This window comes from Microtus pennsylvanicus, chromosome 3 (genome assembly GCF_037038515.1).
Source record: "Microtus pennsylvanicus isolate mMicPen1 chromosome 3, mMicPen1.hap1, whole genome shotgun sequence".
Lineage (NCBI taxonomy): Eukaryota > Metazoa > Chordata > Mammalia > Rodentia > Cricetidae > Microtus > Microtus pennsylvanicus.
The window spans coordinates 64,856,111-64,875,236 of record NC_134581.1 but is presented as its reverse complement, the minus strand read 5'-3'; the positions used below and the strand labels follow the sequence as shown (position 1 = coordinate 64,875,236).

At 41.0% G+C, this 19,126-nt stretch overlaps 1 protein-coding gene across 2 annotated transcripts in view; it reads right to left on the bottom strand.

Moving 5' to 3' along the window:
- Positions 1 to 19,126, bottom strand: part of Peak1 (pseudopodium enriched atypical kinase 1) — a 209,930-nt gene that overhangs the window by 22,756 nt on the left and 168,048 nt on the right. For both annotated transcript variants that reach the window (XM_075965832.1, XM_075965833.1), the window contains 2 exons: positions 15,160 to 15,344; positions 1,542 to 2,284 (listed from right to left, as the gene is read on the bottom strand). In XM_075965832.1, coding sequence (XP_075821947.1) covers positions 1,542 to 2,284; positions 15,160 to 15,344 — 928 coding nt within the window. The remainder of the gene's footprint in view (positions 1 to 1,541; positions 2,285 to 15,159; positions 15,345 to 19,126) is intronic.

Below are 19,126 nucleotides of genomic sequence, written 5' to 3'. Positions count from 1 at the left end.
CACACAACACTTGTTACACTCATGATATTTGTGTTTGACTATTACAGTGCGTATAACCAGACAGGAATCCTTCATGTCAAGTGGTCTGTGTCTCTCAAAATAGTGCGCTGTTTGGAACCGTGGACATGCATTTTAAATCAGAAATACCTGAGGCTTTTAAAAATTACATTTATTGGGGTGTGTGTGCGTGTCAAAGTGCGCGAGTCCATATTCTCCTTCCACTAGTTGCGCCCCAGGGATTGAACTCATCAAACTCAGTCATCAGGCCTGTTGGCAAGTGCCTTTGTTCAATGAGTCATTTTGCTGGCCTGATAGCTATGCTTAAATTCTAGCTCTACTTGTAGCTAAGTGACCTCAAGCAAGTCAGTTACCTCACTGAGCAAAACCTTCCTCGTGTGTCAACTGGAGAAAAAGATCCTGACCTTATGAGTAAGTATTAAGTACCTTTGTCATTGGAAGTGTTCCCCAGGGAGCAGAGATGTCATGGAGGAGGGGCAGACAAGGATCTCCTACATGGTAGAGACACGGAAGCATGGACTGGAAGGCACAACAGTCTCGTTTTTACAGGTGACCACTGCAAACTGCCAAGGCTCAGAGAAGTCTGAGGTCTGTGATAGTTCATGTTCATTCTCAATGTGAAGGGCTTTATGAGTATCGTGGAAACACACCTCTGGGTGTGACTATGAGGTGGTTTTCATGAGGGTGTTTGCAGAAAGGTTGGAAAGAATAGGAAAGACCCACCCTGAATGTGGGCAGCACAGTCCTATGGGCTAGCGCCCCAGACTGAAGAAAAGGGGGAAAGTTAACTGAGAATCAGCGTTTCCTTCTCTCCGCTTCCTGATGGAGGAACAATGTGACCAGCCCACCCCCGTACCTGCTATGCCTTCCCCACCACGATGGACCGCATCCCCTCCTACTGTGGCCAAAATCAATCATCCATCCCTGAAGCTTCTTATCAGGTATCTGGTCACAGTACTTCCAGATTCCTGCAGAATGTTTGCTTCTCCTATTCTCTTTAATGTCTATATTTCCTTTTCATAATAAACCTGCTTATTAGAGTATATCTGCTAGTATAGGAAGCTCACTTACTTTCACACAATGAAGGAACTGGAGGAAAGAAAGTGGAAAGAAAGAACGGAGCCACCTCAGTAACAAGGTGCTGGCTAAGAGAAAGGTAAGGCTAGGCATGCAGGTGCACACCTTTAGTGCCAGCACTCACAAAGAAAGAGCCAGATCTCTCTGAGTTTGAGGCCAGCCTGGTCTATATAGTTCAAGGCCAGCCAAAGCTACACTGTAAGACCCTATCTCAAAAAAACAAAAACAAACAACAACAACAACAAAAGAATGTTTGAAAAAAAAAACTGGGCGGTGGTGGTGCACAGCTTTAATCCCAGTGCTTGGGATGCAGAGGCAGGGGATCTCTGTGAGCTTGAGGCCAGCCTGGTCTATAGCGTTCCAGGACAGCACTGAGCTACACAGAGATACCCTGTCTTGAAAAAGAAGAAAAGAAGTTTAAGGTGAGATTTTCGATATTTTCTTACCTTGACGGCATAGTTATTGAGTGGATCTTTTGCATATGAGGCAGTGTAGTAGACCGCATCTCCAGCTTCGCAGCACGGTTTGTCGCTGGTTAGCCTGAAATCTGACCAGCTGTCCACTCCAAAGCGGAGTTGGTCTTTCTGCCCAGCCATGAAGAGGTCTTCGCATTTAACAGCCAATTTCTTCAAGGCATCTGTATGAAGGCTTCGGATTTTACCTACCACTTCCTCCCGATTTTCAAGTCCTCGATAAAGTGCTTGTCTCTGTGGCTTCTGGATGCTTCGACCCTGTCTACAGGAGAGACCACGTCGGCTGGAGAGGGACTCCATACTGTTGGAAAATCTGTCCTTAATACTGAGAGTGGCTAAGCTGGAGATACTGTTTGCTGCTGAAGGAACAGGTCTCTCTTTGTGCAAAGGTCTCTCCAAGGAATCGTAAGACTCAATGTCCAGTCCTTTGAGTTCACAGCTAATAGACGACCCAGCACTGCTGGCATCCCAGTTGGGGTCAATATCGTAGGTGGGATTAGCCATGACACAAAGGCTACTTTCCATGGTCTTCTGAAGGTCTTTGGAGATCGGCTCTGTATTGGCTCGAATCATTTTCTTTGGCAGTGGGGGTGGCGTGGGTTGGGAAGCATTCAATACTTCTTGGTCTGTCTTCTCTCCAAAGGCAATGGCATCATCCGAAGCTCCCTTGGGATGCCGTGGATGCTTGGGAGGTATCATAGCTGCTCTAGACTGCCCTACATTATTTTTAAAGAAAGAAGAAAAGAGAATTAATCAAAAATTTCAATCTCATTTCATAACTGAAGCAAGTAGAAATGAGTGAAGTAGGCATGGGGAATCTTATGCTTTCCCTGAAAACGCGCAGCCAAGGAATGAACACTGAATGAATAAGATTCCAAAGCTTGACTGGAGCAACAAATATGAATTCTGTCTTAGCATTTCTCTGCCAGAGGAACGTGACACTAGTTTAGGTGGTGGGCTTTGTTTTCAAAAAGGAATCCAGATTTTCCAGTCCTGTCCCCAGTGATGCTAACACTCACGATGCCACAGCACCAAGAAAGGACAGACACTAGAAACATCTGAATTGTGACAGTAGAGATGATAGCATTTGTGGATCAAAGGAAATACTTGGGATCATTATTGAATTGAAACTAGCAATTGGGACCACTGTACAGAGCCTGACAAAATATTGTTCTGTTTCTTGTGAGAGCATTCTGGTTTTACGTTGTATATAACACCTGCCATTACATATATGTACATATACTGTATCCAATGTTTATGTTTAGAGGGCAAAGCACACGAGGGTTCAATAATGCTTTGTTTCTTACATAATGGAAAGAAGACACTATTTTTATAAAAACAGAAATATATCATGAAATTTCTACCAAAGTTACAGAAATTAGTCATGTTATTCAAAAAAAAATGAGGCCTTTACTCAAGAGAAAGAGGGAGAGCACAATGCCTGGTTATGGGTTGCATTGTGTTGCAGTCCTAACCCTTGGTATCTATGAACAGGTCCTCATTTGGAAATGGTCTTTCCATTTCCAATGGTTGAGGTTAAGGAAGACCCTAATCAAATATGGCTGGTATTCTAATAAGAAAATACAACATGAAGACAAATAAGGGGGATACTATGTTGTTACAGGGGCAGAGACAGAAATGATTTAACTATAAACCAGGAATGCCAAAGATGGATGGCCATCATTAAACATTAGGCAGAAGCAAGAACAGATTCTACCTAGTGTCTCAGAAGAAGCGTGGTTCTGTGGACAGAAGTTTCAGTTTGAGTAACTAAATTCCACAACTTTCAAATAATTACTTTCTGTTGTATTAAGCAACCCATTTAGGGCACGTTATTACAGTAGTCTTAGGAAATCAAGACATATTGCTACTTATAATCATAGAGAGTACAGGTAAACGAATTGTGTGAAGCTAATACTATCCACCCAGTCTGATCTAGAATCACCTAAGAGACCTCTGAATATGTCTGTAGATTTCTGTATTAGGCTAATTGGAGTGGGAGGAGCCACTCCAAATGTGGGCAGCACCAGACTTTGGGCTGTGGTTCTGAACTGAATAAAACAAGAGTGAGCTAAACACCAGCACTCATCTCTCTGCTTCCTGACTTCAGATGCAAAGCTGCCTCGGATTTCTACTGCCATGACCCCCACCCCCATGACAGACTGTCCCTTAAGTTGTGAGCCAGAACAAACCCTCCCTCCATGATCTGCTTTTGTCATAGTGATGAGGAAAGTCACAAATACAGATGCTTCTGAGAAGCTAATAAGTGGTGGTTTGTTTTGTTAAAACCATATGCTTGAAGAAATACCAAGGACAAGACTCAATATAAACTGTGATTACAATTATATTCTATGTCTTACATATAGTACCTTGATCAAGAATACCTAGGAATTTAAATATACTACGAACTACCACGTATATACAGCAAACCGAAGGATCTCCTTTCTCCACTAACAGCACACAGCAGTATTTTTATAAGGAAGCGAGTTGCATTAAACACAAACAAAAATATACAGAGAGAATGTACAAGAGAGTGGGGATTCAGATAGGAAGGTAGAGAAAGAGGGGAAAGGGAGGAAAAGGAAAAGGGCAGTGAAGAATAAGCAAAGACTATATAGCTCTAGGGAGCAAAGGTTTTTCTTTTTTTGATTTTTTTTTCGAGACAGGGTTTCTCTGTAGCTTTTTGTTCCTGTCCTGGAACTAGCTCTTGTAGACCAGGCTGGCCTTGAACTCACAGAGATCCTGCCTCTGCCTCCCGAGTGCTGGGACTAAAGGTGTGCGCCACCTCCGCCCAGCGGGAACAAAGGTTTTTAAGACTTTCCAGCTGGGATTTGGCTTAGTGCAGTGCTTGCCCGAAATGTACAAGCCCTTACTTATGACCGTTATTAGCATACAACTAACTAGCTAGCTAGCTAAATAACTAATTAAATTCTCGTGAAGAAAAACTCAGGGCTAAATGGATTCACTAATGAATTCTACCAAATGCTTAATATTAATTAAACCAAAGTATTACTACCAATCTCTTCCAAAAAGTAGCAGGGAAGAGGGAACACTTTCTACCTTGAATTTTGTAGAAGCAATGTTACCTACACAACCAAATCAAAGACATCCAAGAAAACTAAAGATTACTATTACTTATGAATAAAGTGAAAAAAGTAAGGCATTAGCAATAGAACCTGGCAACACTTTAAACATTATAAACATTATAATGCCATAGAATTTTGAGTTTATTCAAGAATGCAAGGTTGGTTTTTAACGTCTGAAAATTAATCTGTATATTATGCTAACAAAATACAAAAGAAAAAACAATCTCACATGATCTTCTCAAATTTGTAGAAAATGTATCTGGTAAAATCTAATGCCTTTCCATGACAACATCCAACAAATTTGGGACAAAAGGGAAGCCTGACAGCTTCTTTCAAACCAAGAGCTAACATCATACTTGATGATAAGAGACTAGATGCTCCCCTCCTAACGTCAGGAATACAGGCTCTATCATCACCATCTTTATTCTGTCTTCTACTTGAGCATCAGCCATGGAAATCTGGAAACAGTAACAAATAAAAGCATCCTGATTGGGAAGAAATAAAACTATTCTATGTATAGATGATATAATCTTGTATTTTGAGAAGCCCAAGGAATCACATGAATATCTACCAGAAGTAACATGCCAGGGCTCAGATGGTAGAGTGCTTGCCTAGCATGCAAGGTGCCTTCAGTTCAATTCCTAGCACGTCACAGAACTGAATGTCGTGGGATATACTTGTAATTTCAGTACTCGAGACATGAAGTCAGGGGGCACAAGAAGTCAAAGCCATCCTCAGCTACCCAGGAAGTTTGAGGCCAATGTGAACTACATGAGAACTTGCTGTAAACAAAGAAAAGAAAAGAATACATCAGTTTAGTGAGACTACCAGATACAAGATTACTGTACAAAAATCAATTGCAATGACTACTCTAAAATTGATATTAAGAAAATAACCCTATTTGCAACAAAGAGACTAAAGTATTAAGGGAGAAATTTAATTAAGCAAGAGATGTATGCTGAAAACTATAAAACAGCACTGAAAGGAATTAAAAAGTACCAGCATAAATGGAAATTAGTTATGTTATTAAAAATCAGTCACATTATTAAAATGACTAATTTTATGCAGCCTATTTAAGCTCATGGATCAGAGACTTTAATATTTCTAAGATGGAAATACTTCCCAAATTGACCTAAAGATTGAATGCAATCCCTACGAAAATCTCAGTTGGATTTCTTGCAGAATTGATGTGGGGACCCCAAAATTCAGATGAAAACGTAAGTGACTTAGGAGTAGTCAAAAATAGTCTTAGCTCATTACAAAATTATAGTAATCAAGACAGTGTAGTATCTAGTATAAGAGCAAAGATATAGAAGAATGGAACTGGCTTGAGGGGCCAGAAAGAAACCTTTATATTAACGGGTCAATTAATACTGACAAAGGTTGTCCAAACAATTCAATGGAGGAAAACACAAACAGGGTTGTGACAAGTGAATACACATATGCAAAAAACCAAAATCAAAAATTAAAGTTGGACCCCGTTTCACACTATAAACAAAGCTAAACTTAAAATGTATAAAAAGATCTAAATGTAAGAGTTAAAACTATAAAACTCTATATTATTCTTTGCTGGGAATCAAACGTGGGGTCTCAAGCATGCTCTAACCCTGAGCTATATCCTTATTCCAGAAATATGACAAATTTGACAATAGAAATAAGTGGTTGTGTTCTTGGGAAATGGTTAGTTCTAACACCTAATATAAAACAAGATAACAAAAACAGTGTGGTAAAAGAGAAAATTAAAAAAAAACTTATATGCTTCAAAGTACATTTTCGAGAAAGTAAAAAGAAAATGCCAAGCATGGTGACACATGCCTGCAAACCTGGTACTCTGGAGGCTGAGGATAGATTGTTACATAGCAAAACCTTGGATAGACACCCGAGGAAGAGGAGGGAGAAAGGGCAGAAGAAAGAGAGAGATCAGAAGGAGATCAGAAGGAAGAAGGGAGGGAGGAGAAAATACACAGAGTAGGGGAACATGTGTCCAAACTACATATCTGGGAAGAAACCTGCATCTAGAATATATAAAAAACTCTTTTAAGAATATTTAAAAATGGGCAAGGGATTCACACATGTATACAAAGATGATACACAAATGGCCAATACACACATGAAAAATGTCTAACATCAATACTCATTAGGTAATGATATAATAAATCCCTAATACTTCACAACTACTAGGATTGTTATAATAAAAACGACAGTAATAAAATTCACAGGTAAGCCATGGTGGGATGTGGAGAAATTTGGATGATCATACATTGCTAGTAGACATCTAAGAGACAATAGCTACTCTGGAGAACAGCCTGGGAGTTTCTCAAAGAGTAAAACAGAGTCTTCACATGCCAGCACGTGCGCTCCTACAGAGATAGCCACTGGAAATAAACATGTCGACACAGAGACCAGAATGTGTGCTTATGTTGTATATCCCTGACAGCCCCAAAGTGAAACAACGCAAACGTCTACCACCTACTGAACGGGCAAACAAGATGTGGTACGGCCACACAATTGAAAGAAGCTTCCCACTTCTTCCATCTTGGGTTATTTGTTCCTCTCTCTAGTGTTGGAGCACAAACCCAGGCTCTCATACATGCTAAGATACTCTGCTGCTGAGTTATATCGCTGGCCTTCCTCACCCATCTCTAAACACTCTGCCTCTGGGACTGTTTAAGTCTACTACACCCCTCCCCAAATAACTGATCCTCAGATGTGCCTTGTGTATGTTTCTCTAGGCATATACATACATACACACATAAACTCATACACACACATACATACTCCTCCTCTCAGGTCACAGTCTGAAATCCCTACTGGGTTGTACACTAGTGGCAGGGACTATGTCTTATTTTTACATATGGGTCTAAGCAAGAATCTGGCTAAGAATGAGTGGCTAGGTAAGTAGAGAGATAGATGCAGATAGGAAATATCACCCAATTTTTATCTAAGTCCTAGGAAAGATTTTATGGGCTGTCGTTTTCTACCCATATCTCCAAATAAGGAAAACCAGCAATAACTGAGGATATGAGTAGCATTGAGAGTTCCAGAAGTACCTGTTTTTTTTTCCTCTAAAGATTATCTGAGGATTAGGGAAGTAAGGCAAGGTGTACACAGTTCTTTAGTGCTTATTTGAGAGGTGGAAGAGGGCTGAGTGGGCAGTTTGGTGCTACTTTCAGAATAAAGTTCAGACTTTCTATAAGCTGGTCAAGGTTCTTTGTCTTATCTATCACTATTTCTCAGCTGCTCTTCAACATGAATTACTCCTGTTATTGTACCTTAGAGCTGGAGTTACAGATGACTGTGAACTGCCATGTGTGCTGGAGACCAAACCTAGGTTCTCTGAGAGCAGCAATGTTCCTAACTGCTGCATTAGCTGCTCCGGTCCATATTTTCTGTTCTCTTAAGAGGTTCCCCCCCTCTAAATTTATTTTTAATTATATGGTGTGTGTACGTGAGTGTAGTGTCTGCAGAGGTCAGAGACATCAGATCCCTCTTGGAGCAGAAATTACAGGTGGTTGTGAGTCACCTGATGTGGTGCTGGAACCTGAACTCAGGTCCTCTGTAAGAGCAATACACACTCTTAACTACTGAGCCATTCTAGAACCCCTATTTTTATATCTTTGCCTTAGCAAAAAAAAGTATTCTGTCTTCGGCCCAGCTCAAACTTTCAACTGACGCCTTCCTACTCTCTGCTCTCCACCTCCGCATGGAAGCAAAGCCATCACTCCCTCCTGTGTTCTCTGAGCTCTATTACATTGTTGCCAGAGTTTTAATACATCCTTTCTGAATCTCATGTGGTATAAGACAAACAGCATCTGCACAGTAAATGGCTGCTGAATTGAAGGGCAGAAAACCAACAGAACTGATCATTTATTCCAAATGGAAAGAGACAGCCAAAGTGGTAGGATATAAAATAGGTCCAGGCCTCTCTCCTCCAACAGCAGCACAGGACCTCATGGGTGCTATGGGGATTTTCAAAAGAGAATCAGGAACTCCGCCACTCTAAATGAAACCAGGAGCATTCCACAGTCCCCGCAAGTATGTCAAGCTATCTTCTATCTCAAAGCGCTTCATGTTTTTGGGCTTTATTTCCTCCCACAAAGGGTGGGAGGGGGCAAATTCCAATCATTTAGGTCTATGTCCTCAAAGTTTGGTATCTTAGTTGCTTTTATTTTGAATGTTTAATCCTGTACATTCCTGTAAAGTCTCCAGGACCCAGACACTAAAGCTCAGTTTTCAGCAGCAGACAGAACACCACATACTCTACATTTTTGCGGCATACCAGCTTTCTAAATGGAAAGGAGGAAAAAAAGATCGATTCTAAATCTTGCCTTGCTATAGCTAAAAAGGTCCTCTGGACAATGTTTGACTAAACCAAACTCAAGCCTTCCTTTCTTCTTCTCCAGCCTCTCTACACTCCAGCTATAATACCTCCCCACCTACGTGTGCCTTCAGACGGACAGATAAAGAAAGCCCTGTATCATGTCACTGTCTGCAAAGCAAACGATAAAAACTCAACAGGAAGGGAAACTAATTCACTATGAATAAAAATGATTGATATAAAATTCTTATAATTTACAAGATTGGTATAGGTACACAAGAAATAAGGTATCTCTAAAATATTTTAAAAGATTGCATAATGAAAAACTTAAAAAGTAATTACATCATTATAGTGATGGAAATATGAAAGACACATTAAAAGCAAACCACAATAAATGTTTGCTTGTGATCTGGTAGCACCAACATCACAGGGCCCTAAATAATGACACATTTAAATAGGAGTTGCCCTTTGACCACAAGTCGCTCCTCTAACAAGATAGGAAGGCATGGTTTCCTGACCGATCTCTTTGCCTCCCGTCATCCCACACACAGCTCCCAGGATGAGTGTGCATCTTCTGAACAGCCTACAGTGGCTCTATTAGTAAAAGCTGTAGTGTTTATGACCTAGATTCCTCTCAAAAGACACTTTCACAAACCTCTCAGTACATAGTAGTTAGGACGTGAAGGAGGGAAGCCTCATGTCTTTCTCTCCAAAAGAGCAGGTCTTCGAAGGCTATGCTAGTGTTCCCAGCACCATACCTGGAACTAGAGCCAGTTGGTATTAAACAGTTGATTGCTAACTGGTAGGATTAAAGTCCCAATTAAGAGAACATATCTCAGGGTTGAAGGGGAGGGGAGAAGCAGGGAGGGGAGCAGAGAAAAATGTAGAGCTCAATAAAAACAACAACAACAAAAAAAAAACATATCTCCCTATTTAAAGTATATTTTGAGTTTTCATTTCTAATCTATTCCCCATCTCAGGGTAGGTAATATACATGAGAATGGGAAGAGAAAGGAACAAAGAGACAGTCATGTCCAAACACGGAAATACACACTGCACGTTACAGAACACCAGCACTGTTCACCAGTTTTGTCAAATGAATAGGGCCTTGCGTTTGCCGAGGCCAGCGCTGTTCCCAAGCAGCAGGCTTCTGAGTCAGGAGGAAAGGACCTCATCTGCCAAGCACAGCGAAACATAAGCAACAACCAGCAAACCACGGGGTACAACAACTTCATGTCGAACAATAAGACCGGCTGACCTCAGCCACTTGCGTGCATCCTCAAATAGACAGAGCACTTTAAAGAATGCCAGCAGCCGAGCAGCTGACAGGCCGCAGTTTACACGGCCTCCGCGGAAAACCTCCCTCAAGCCACAGGTCATTTATTTAGGGGTAAGTTATCTGTGTAATTTGAATACTGTACTCTTTTAACTAAGTCTCAGATATGGTAAACTATTTTCAAATATGAATGCAACTAACTTAGGAACAAAAATACATGATTTCTTTTAATAGAAATAATTACAAAGGGATATAACAAATGCTCAAACAAATGTTCAAAACTGTCAACTTCAGCTTTTTTTTTAGTTCCAGATAATCTTAACTGCAATTCTTTTAAAAATAGTTTATCACATTTATTTATTCATTAATTAATTCATTTATTTATTGTGTGCACGTACACACACACACACACACATATGCACAAGTTTGGGGCTCAGACAACAACTTTGGATAGCTGGTTCTCTCCTTCCACCATGGTGGATCCAGGGACTTAACTCAGGTTGTCTGGTTTGGTGGCAAGTGCCTTAATCTGATGAATCAGTCCTTAACTGCAATACTTTAATCTTTGGTTTAAATAATTAACACTATAGTGTATGGATTGATACCTGCCCAATAACTGTTTATCAAGTAAATATGCATTGTAAGGTACTCTTCAGAATGCCTTAAGAGCTGGCATTTTGAATGGCATACACTATAACCACAACACCAAGACCAGCAATATAAAGAATGCCATCCGTTTATGGTTAGCCACTCTTACCTTTAACACTGACAGCAATGTACCGCAGCCAGAATGCTTTTAGATGTTTTGCGTTGGTGTTTGAAGGGTGCAGCTTTAAGGATTTGCTCTAAGTGACTAAAGTGAGTAATATGGACAGGTTCTTATGGAGATCCTTATAATGAAGGCAAAATTCATATAGCTCCTTAGTTAGGAGACTTATGCAAGCCCAATATTAGAAAAAAAAGCCAGATTAATAGAGCATATAAACTATGACTTGAAAATCTCTTACATGAACTTTCCTGTGAACAGTCAGACTTCTTTCATCTAGGAATATTCAAAAGTCAAACGCTGCAGTCATTTTTAGCTCATTCAAACACATTCTTAGCACCTCCTGTGTGTTTTAGATAATGTGCTAGGCTGTAGGGATACAGAAAGAGGAGCAGCCAAAAAATATGTGGAGTAAAGGGAGACTTGATTGAGCTTTTAAAAAAGCAATGTACAGAGTACTTAGTTACAAAGTGAACGAAGAAGACCTAAAGTTATCAGCTGGGTTTCAACAGAATAGAACTTCTTACACACTTCTGATTCTAGCAAGATAATAGTCAGACATGCCCACATAAAAGACAACCAGTTATCCTTCTTCAAGACATTTCAAGACACAAGAAACAGGAAAATGTCTAAGGTTTAATAAAATGAGGCATTCTATTACTTTTTTGGGAAATAGTTTTGGGTGCAGACATGCTGTAAAATCCACTGGTGAAGGCCAGCTCATCCTGTGGTCCATGTGATCACCATGCAGAGTGACGTACTACTTTATTCCCCTGAGACAGGGTCTCTCACAAACCTGGGGCTACGCTGGCAGCCAGCAAGCTCCAGGAAGCTTCCTGTCCCTATCCCAAAAGAACTGGGGCTACTTTTGAGATCCTTATAATGTTGGGATTTCGATGGGCAATGCATTGAATCTGTAGATTGCTTTTGGTAAGATTGCCCAACTTGGTTTGTTATGTGGGCACTGGGGATTTAAAGTAGGGTCAACGTTTGCACAGTCAGTGCTCTTGCCTACTTAGCTATCTTCCCTGCTCCCCTTCCCCGATTTGTTTGTAAGATATGGCCCCATGTTTCCCAGACTGGCCTTGAATTACTGATCTCTTGTCTATCCCTCAAGTGTCAGGATTACTGGTGCGGGTCACCACGTAAAGCTCAACGGTACCATTAAAAATAAAAAGTTACTGGAGCTTTAAATCACAAAAAATTACCCACAGGGGCAGTTTAAAACTGCAAGGAGATGATTTGCTGAATGTCTTTAAAAACAAAAAGAGCTCCAAATGCCACCTACATACTTGTTATACCAGGGAAAGAGCAATAAACCTCAGCATCTAGAACTGACTGAACCAACCTTAACTATTACTCTTCCAAGGCAGAAAAATTAATCACGTATCAAACCATACAAAGACAAGCACAGTCACTTAAACACTTAAAGAAGGGTGAAAGCTAGTTATTTTTCTAGTTCTAACTTGGTTTTGGATTTTTCACTTTTCAGTACTTGATAAGTGCATAAAAGTATATTTGATAGTTAAAGTATAAAACCCACCAGAAGCTCGATGGTTTCAGAATGACTATGCTAAATCCAATGAGATTATTAGAGTTGGGTCTGGTTAGTTTTGGTGTGTAATGTTTTTTACTTGCAAGTTTTTTCTTTTCTTTTTCTTTTTTTAAATAAAAATAAGAACAACAAAAATCCCAAAGGAAGACTGGATACCATAGGCATCATATCCTATGACAAAGGAAAGAAATTCATCCGTTTTCCTCCTCCTCCTAGTGCCGCACACCTTTAATCCTAGTGGCGGAGGCAGGCAGACTCTGAGTTCGAGGGCAGCTTGGTCTACAGAGTGAAATCTAGGACAGCCAGGGCTACACAGAGAAATCCTGTGTGTGTGTGTGTGTGTGTGTGTGTGTGTGTGTGTGTGTGTGTGTGTGAGAGAGAGAGAGAGAGAGAGAGAGAGAGAGAGAGAGGGAGAGAGAGAGAGAGAGAGAGAGAGAGGAACCCAACTGAAGTCCCAGCCCTCCAGTGCTTTACAAGAATTTAATGACTGAGGGTATTAGAGTCATGAGTACCTACTGCTCTCTGGGCTCTAACTTGTCTAACCTCCCTGCCTTCCTTTCCTCATCTAACAATGGGGGAAAATAATAAAACTTAAAGTTGGTGTGTGTGTGTGTGTGTGTGTTTTAAATAAAGGGGCTGGAGGGATAGTGGCTCACTGGTTAAAAGCACTGGCTGTTCTTCTAGGGGACCTGGATTCCATTCCCAACACCCACATGGCAGTTCACAACTATTTGTAACTACAGTTCCAGGGGAAAATAAAATAAAATCTTTTAAAAAATGAGATTTTTTTGTTTTGTTTTGTTTTGTGGCAGGGTCTCATGTAGAGCAGCCTGGCCTCAAGCTTACTCTACCCTGTAGCTGAGGACGATACTGAAGTCCGGATCTTCCACCTCTATTTACCAAGTGCTGGGATTAAGGCATATGCCACCATGCCTCACTCTTCCTTTCTCTTTTTGAGACAGTCTTATAAAGCCTAGGTTAGTCTCAAAGTCACAGTTCTCCTGGCTGAGGCCCCCAAGTGCTGGATTACGGGTGTCAGCCACCACACCCATTTGGTAATGGAAAACTTTAAGAAGTGATGCTGTATGCCATCAATTCCTAAAGTGATACAGTACACTGAGGCTGTCATAAGAGAAGTTTTGGAATAGCAAAAATATCTTCAATATGTAATTCCTGATATGCTATTTTAGAGCGCAAAGTAAGTAAAATCTTCATCTTAATATGTACTCCTGAAATATAAAAGAATGAGAAAAGTCTGAAAAGCCATTCAACAATATATCTATTGGAACTGAAGTCAGAAGTCTTTTCCGTGTAGAATATACTTTCAATTACTTGAGGGCCATTCTGACTGAGTCTCCCAAGGAGATTAGAGCATTTCTCCTATGTATCGCTTCAATCTTTTGGACTTGTTAATTAAGAAATCTATCATTTTCAGTTTTCAAGTATACTAGCTGATACTGGTATCCTTGTCCCTTAAAACAACACAATGGAGGAAAAGGAAGAGGGATGAGAAACAAGGTCCTTGAGAGACAAACTCCAGTGGTTTCCAACCAGGGTGAGCGGTCCATTAGAATCCCGCGTGCACACTACACTGCAGATGGCCCATCTGCTCACCTCTTCTTACCCATAGGACATAGGCACGAAAACAAAAACAGAACCCCAGAAAACTTATTCTGCTCCAGGCTTTCCTTTTCAGAAGGGAAGAAACTCAAGGGAGGGAGAAAATTCAGAAGTCACTGGGAATTCCAGAAAGACCGTGAGGAAAGAGAACTGAGGAAGTTTTGTAACAATTCTGAAGCAATTCTGTGTAACCCCCCTTGCACACTCTCCACTATAGTAGGCCTGTGGCACAGCTTTTAGCTTCTGCAACGCCTCCAATGGCAGTGCTCATACGTCTAGTCAGAGATTCTGCTCTTCACCTTATCCTACCTAAAATACCCCTCCGACGTGTCCACTGTCCTCTCTCCCTATCTTAACTGAGGCTCCCTTTTCTCATCCTGCAGTTAGAGTACCTGTTACCAAATACCATAGCCTATGTGTACCCATTTTAAATTATAAACATCATCTGTCTTCTTGAAGCCCTTTGCTGGGTCACCATCACATATAACAAAAGGTCTGAGATTTTAACCTGAAATACATCGTACCTAACGCTCCACATTGCCGGACTTTAAATGGCTGTGGCACCAGGCCATTCTGTATTTCCACAGTTTTGTTCACTTATTGCCTGTTTGGAACATTCTTTCTGCCCTCTGACAAGTTAAGTCAGCTCAGGAATGATTTCTTTTGACACCCTTCTTTGTGTACACCAAAAATATTCCATGCGTGTTTGCACAATTGTATTTATCATATTATACTGAATTCAAGTTCCTTTCTTTCCCTTCAAGGCAGGGCCCACATCAGCATCTTTAGCACATGCTCATGGTAGCAGGAATTTAAAATAAGTCTCGTGAAAACTCGAATATTATTTTTTGAAGTAAATGTAAATTTATAGTGCCAATGGTACAAGTTTTGATCCTCCAGGGAAATATAACTTGTAGCCAGCATGCAGAAAGGCAAGTACAAACACTGTCTATATAATATTCCGACTTACCTAGGTTGCTATATGTTGCGCTGCAGGAGTTCAGATCTATAGGATCCGCAGTGTCATCTTTTTCTTCTTCCCTTTCCAGGTCAGGCGGGGGCGAAGCTGGTGTGACGGAAGTGCCATCTTGCTTCACAGTCAGAGGTTTTGGATCCTGAGGAGAAAATTCCTCTGCCACTTCATGGGTCACGCGACTGAAACGAAATCAGATAGCTCATCAAATTAGAATTCAAAAGTTCTGTTAAAATTTACATTTATAGGGTAGGAGATGGTGGCACACGCCTTTAATTCCAGCACTTGGGAGGGAGAATTAGATAGGTCACTGTGAGTTCTAGGCCAGAGCTAGTTCCAGGATAGCTAAAGCTATCCTGGAAAATAGAAAAAATAATAAATAAGAAATTTAAAAATGAGATTTATGGAAGACGCATTTCCCATTGATGTGAATAAACAGCCCTACAACCATAACAGTGGGTCATCAGCTTGCTGAGCAGAGACCAAGTATTTTGATGCTTGACCTTGATTCATGTACTAGTAGAGGTAGGGTACCCTCAAATAGAGCTGGAGAATTAATAGGCAAGGAATAGAACAATTAGATGGAAGTCTAAGAATTTCTTAAATGAAAAGTCTCAGACTTTCATACATGAAAGTCTAAATAAATACTAAATCTATTTTTTTAAGAGAAGAGGTAACAATAGTAATAAGAATCCTTAACTGGTTAAAGAGAAACACTCAGGAATTCAGGAAATCAGCTGGTATATTTACTATATTTATTATATTACTTAATAGTACTCTACTACTATAGCAAACACCACAGTTTATTTACTTTACTTACTACATAGTATTTGCTATGCTATTTACTGAGCTATGTAGAAAGAATTAGGAATAAAATTGTGATTATACCATGCAAATAAGGGTGTAACTGTTTTTGGTAAGTTAACGCCAGGCAGACAAAAGCATCGGTTCTCATCTACATGGGTGCAGGAGGGAAGTCAAATGGAGAAGAAAGCTTAAATCTCATTAATGAAAATGATTCTGAAGCATCCTGCTGGTCACAACTCAGTGAAAGACTAATTGTTTTCTTTTCAGCCACTGCCAGCTCACTTACTTTTGGCTAACTCTTCCCTCTCCCCAAACTACCTAAAACTATGTCAGTTTTGCGGCCATGAAGTCCAAGGGGATCAGATGGTCACTAATTGCTGGAGCAGAAAAAGGCTGGCCAATGAGATACACTCAAATCAGGTGTCTTTGAAGGCCTCAGGGTCTGAGAAGCACTCTGAGACTATCATCCCTTTACCATATCCTCCCTGACGTCTTTATGGGCAAGAGACACAGGATAGGAACTTTTGAGGGGAGTGCTACATGTATGGGTGTGTGCGTTTGGGAAAAAGGATGCCACTGAGGGTCCTCAATTACTTCTCTTCCTTCTTGAGACAGAGTTTCTCGCTGAGCCTGGAGCTCATCGACTGGCCATACTGGCTGTCCTTCTAGGGAACTAATAACCTGACTGCAGAAGCACAATGTTGAAGCTTTAACATTTTTCCTCTCGAAGGAGGGATATTTTTTAGTCACTTTATATGTGCTGCCTTGAAATCAGAAGTCGTTTCTATTAACTTCTGCCTAGCAGAGACTATTCTCTTTCTCTTTAAGTATGTGCATAACTACTCGGTAATATCCAGGCTTGACGTGAAGTGGCGCCTGAGAGTGTCTTGGAAGTGTCACTTCACTTTGTCTTTACTGAGCCATGGAAGCTGAGCTCCCTTGTTACTGCCTCCTCATGGTATCCATGTCACGAGAAACCAGTTTTGTGTGGAAGGCCTTGTTTCTGCACTGATGACTAAGGCAGCCAGCCCATTGAGGAGAGGCAGCATTTTTACACAGACTGCCCTGCTGACTGCTGCTGGAGAAATTCGTTCCCGGCTCTCCTGTCCCCAGGAGCTAGAGCCCATAATGGAACTTCCAGTTCACTGCACACTGCTGATATAAAGAGGGACCCCTGGCTCTGCTGGCTTAGAAAGAGCATTTCTGAAGTTGTGTAGCCAGCAGATTTCAAGTCTCATATTGCTATACTGACACATGTGTAATTTTTATAATAAAGAATGGTAGGAAGATATTCCCTCAGATTACTCCCTTGTCTGCAGTTGATGTATGTCCTAATGACACACAAATAAAAATCCCTTACAGAAGCTTAGGGGCTGGAGAGTCTACTCGGTTGGTAAAGTACTTACTGTGCAAGGAAAGGCCATGCATTCAGATCCCCAGAACTCATGAAAAGCTGGACACAGGTGGCCTATGCCTGTAACCCCAGCACTGGGGAGATAGAGGAAAGCTCTTGGACTGGCTGCCCCCTTTGGTGGTGCAGGTCTGTAATCTCAGTTATTTCTGAGACTAGAACAAAAGGATTCCAATTCAAGGCCTGTCTGGGCTCCAGTGTGACACAAGGCTAGCCGGAGCAACTGAGCAAGACTGTCTCAGAATAACAGAAGTTTAAAAGGGCTGAGGACACCTTGTGGGCGAGCGATTTTCTAGCACTGTCTAGGTCCTGGATTCAATGTCAAACAAGCTCTGAACTTCCTCTTGCTCCTTTTCCTTTCCTGAAGTTAGTTCATTTACATACTGCACACAGGTGTCTGGGGAGGCCAAGGCTGACGTCAGCTGGTTTTCTTCTACCGCTCTCTATTCTATCTCTTCTGAACTTGGAGCTCCCTGTTTAGGCCGAATGTGCTCCATCCAGAGTTCTGGTTGTGGCTGTAGGCTTGCCAAGGCTGCTTTTCTACCTTGGTGCTGGGGATCAGCTACTGTGAACGCCACTATAAGGGCAAATGTCGCTAACCGCTGGAGTCCCTGGTCTCTTCCACAAACATAAGACGGAACTTTGCTCTAGGAGTGTGGACAAACAAAACATGGACGCTAAAAAGCAAGAAACACCAAAGACTCACCCACTGTACTCACTCATACAACTCCCCATTGCAGGGCACTTTCACAGGGCCTCTTCAAGTCTCTTAGCCATGCTCTGAAGCCAGCAGAGCAGAGGCCACTGAGCTGGACACGCTGTGCCAAGACACTCGGATCCTGCACTTCAGCAACACCCGCTGCACCTTGACCTTTACTATAGGGGTTTGGCCTTGGAAATGTGCCAAATTACCTTTGGGGAGCTAAGCAAGTGAAAGCCAGATTTATTAACTCCTTGAGGACCAGGGTAGCCCAGCCTACACTCCAGGTTAGTTTTCACAGACACTTTTTTAAATGCATGCATTCGTACACGAGGTTTCCAGTTCAAGTAATTATCAGCTATAAAAATACGCAAGAATGTTATGAATTTGCAAATGGATGCAGAAATGTTTAATCTGCATTTACAGTGACAGTCTTAAAAAGTAATAAAGACTTTAAGAAGTGCATCAATGATATGTAATGTCTTAATGCTTGACAGAAGAACAGCTTTCTGTGTTATTAAAATAGTGAGAGAGAGACAAAAAGGGAGGGTCTAAGAGTTGAAGTGCAGGCTGCGACATGAGGACTAAAAGATGAAAAAGGCTGGAGACAGTGGGAGGCAAAAGCAACTCACCCCGAGTATGAACAAGACAAAGACAAACTAGCCAGGAAAGAAGAGAGAAAGCCCTCCTCCTGGTCTCTGAGTGGGCACATGAATTCTATAAAGGAATTTAGATCATTTTTTAAGAAAAAAAAATGATCCAAATAATCAGAAAATCATCTCAAATCTAAAGTGATATATATACAGGCTTTATCTCATAACAAAATGCCTCTCCGACATTTTACTGGGAGATGTTTGAGGTGATGGACAACGTGTGTGGAAATTAGAAGCTGATGTTTGTTTTCCTGTCTCTTTGATCTTCTGAACAAATGGTACCTCGAGTAAGGAGATAACAGAGATGATGAAACCTCCCATTTCATTCAAGAGACAAGGAAAAAATTCTACAAAATGAAAATCATAAGGAATATAATTTGAGACTCAGTTACT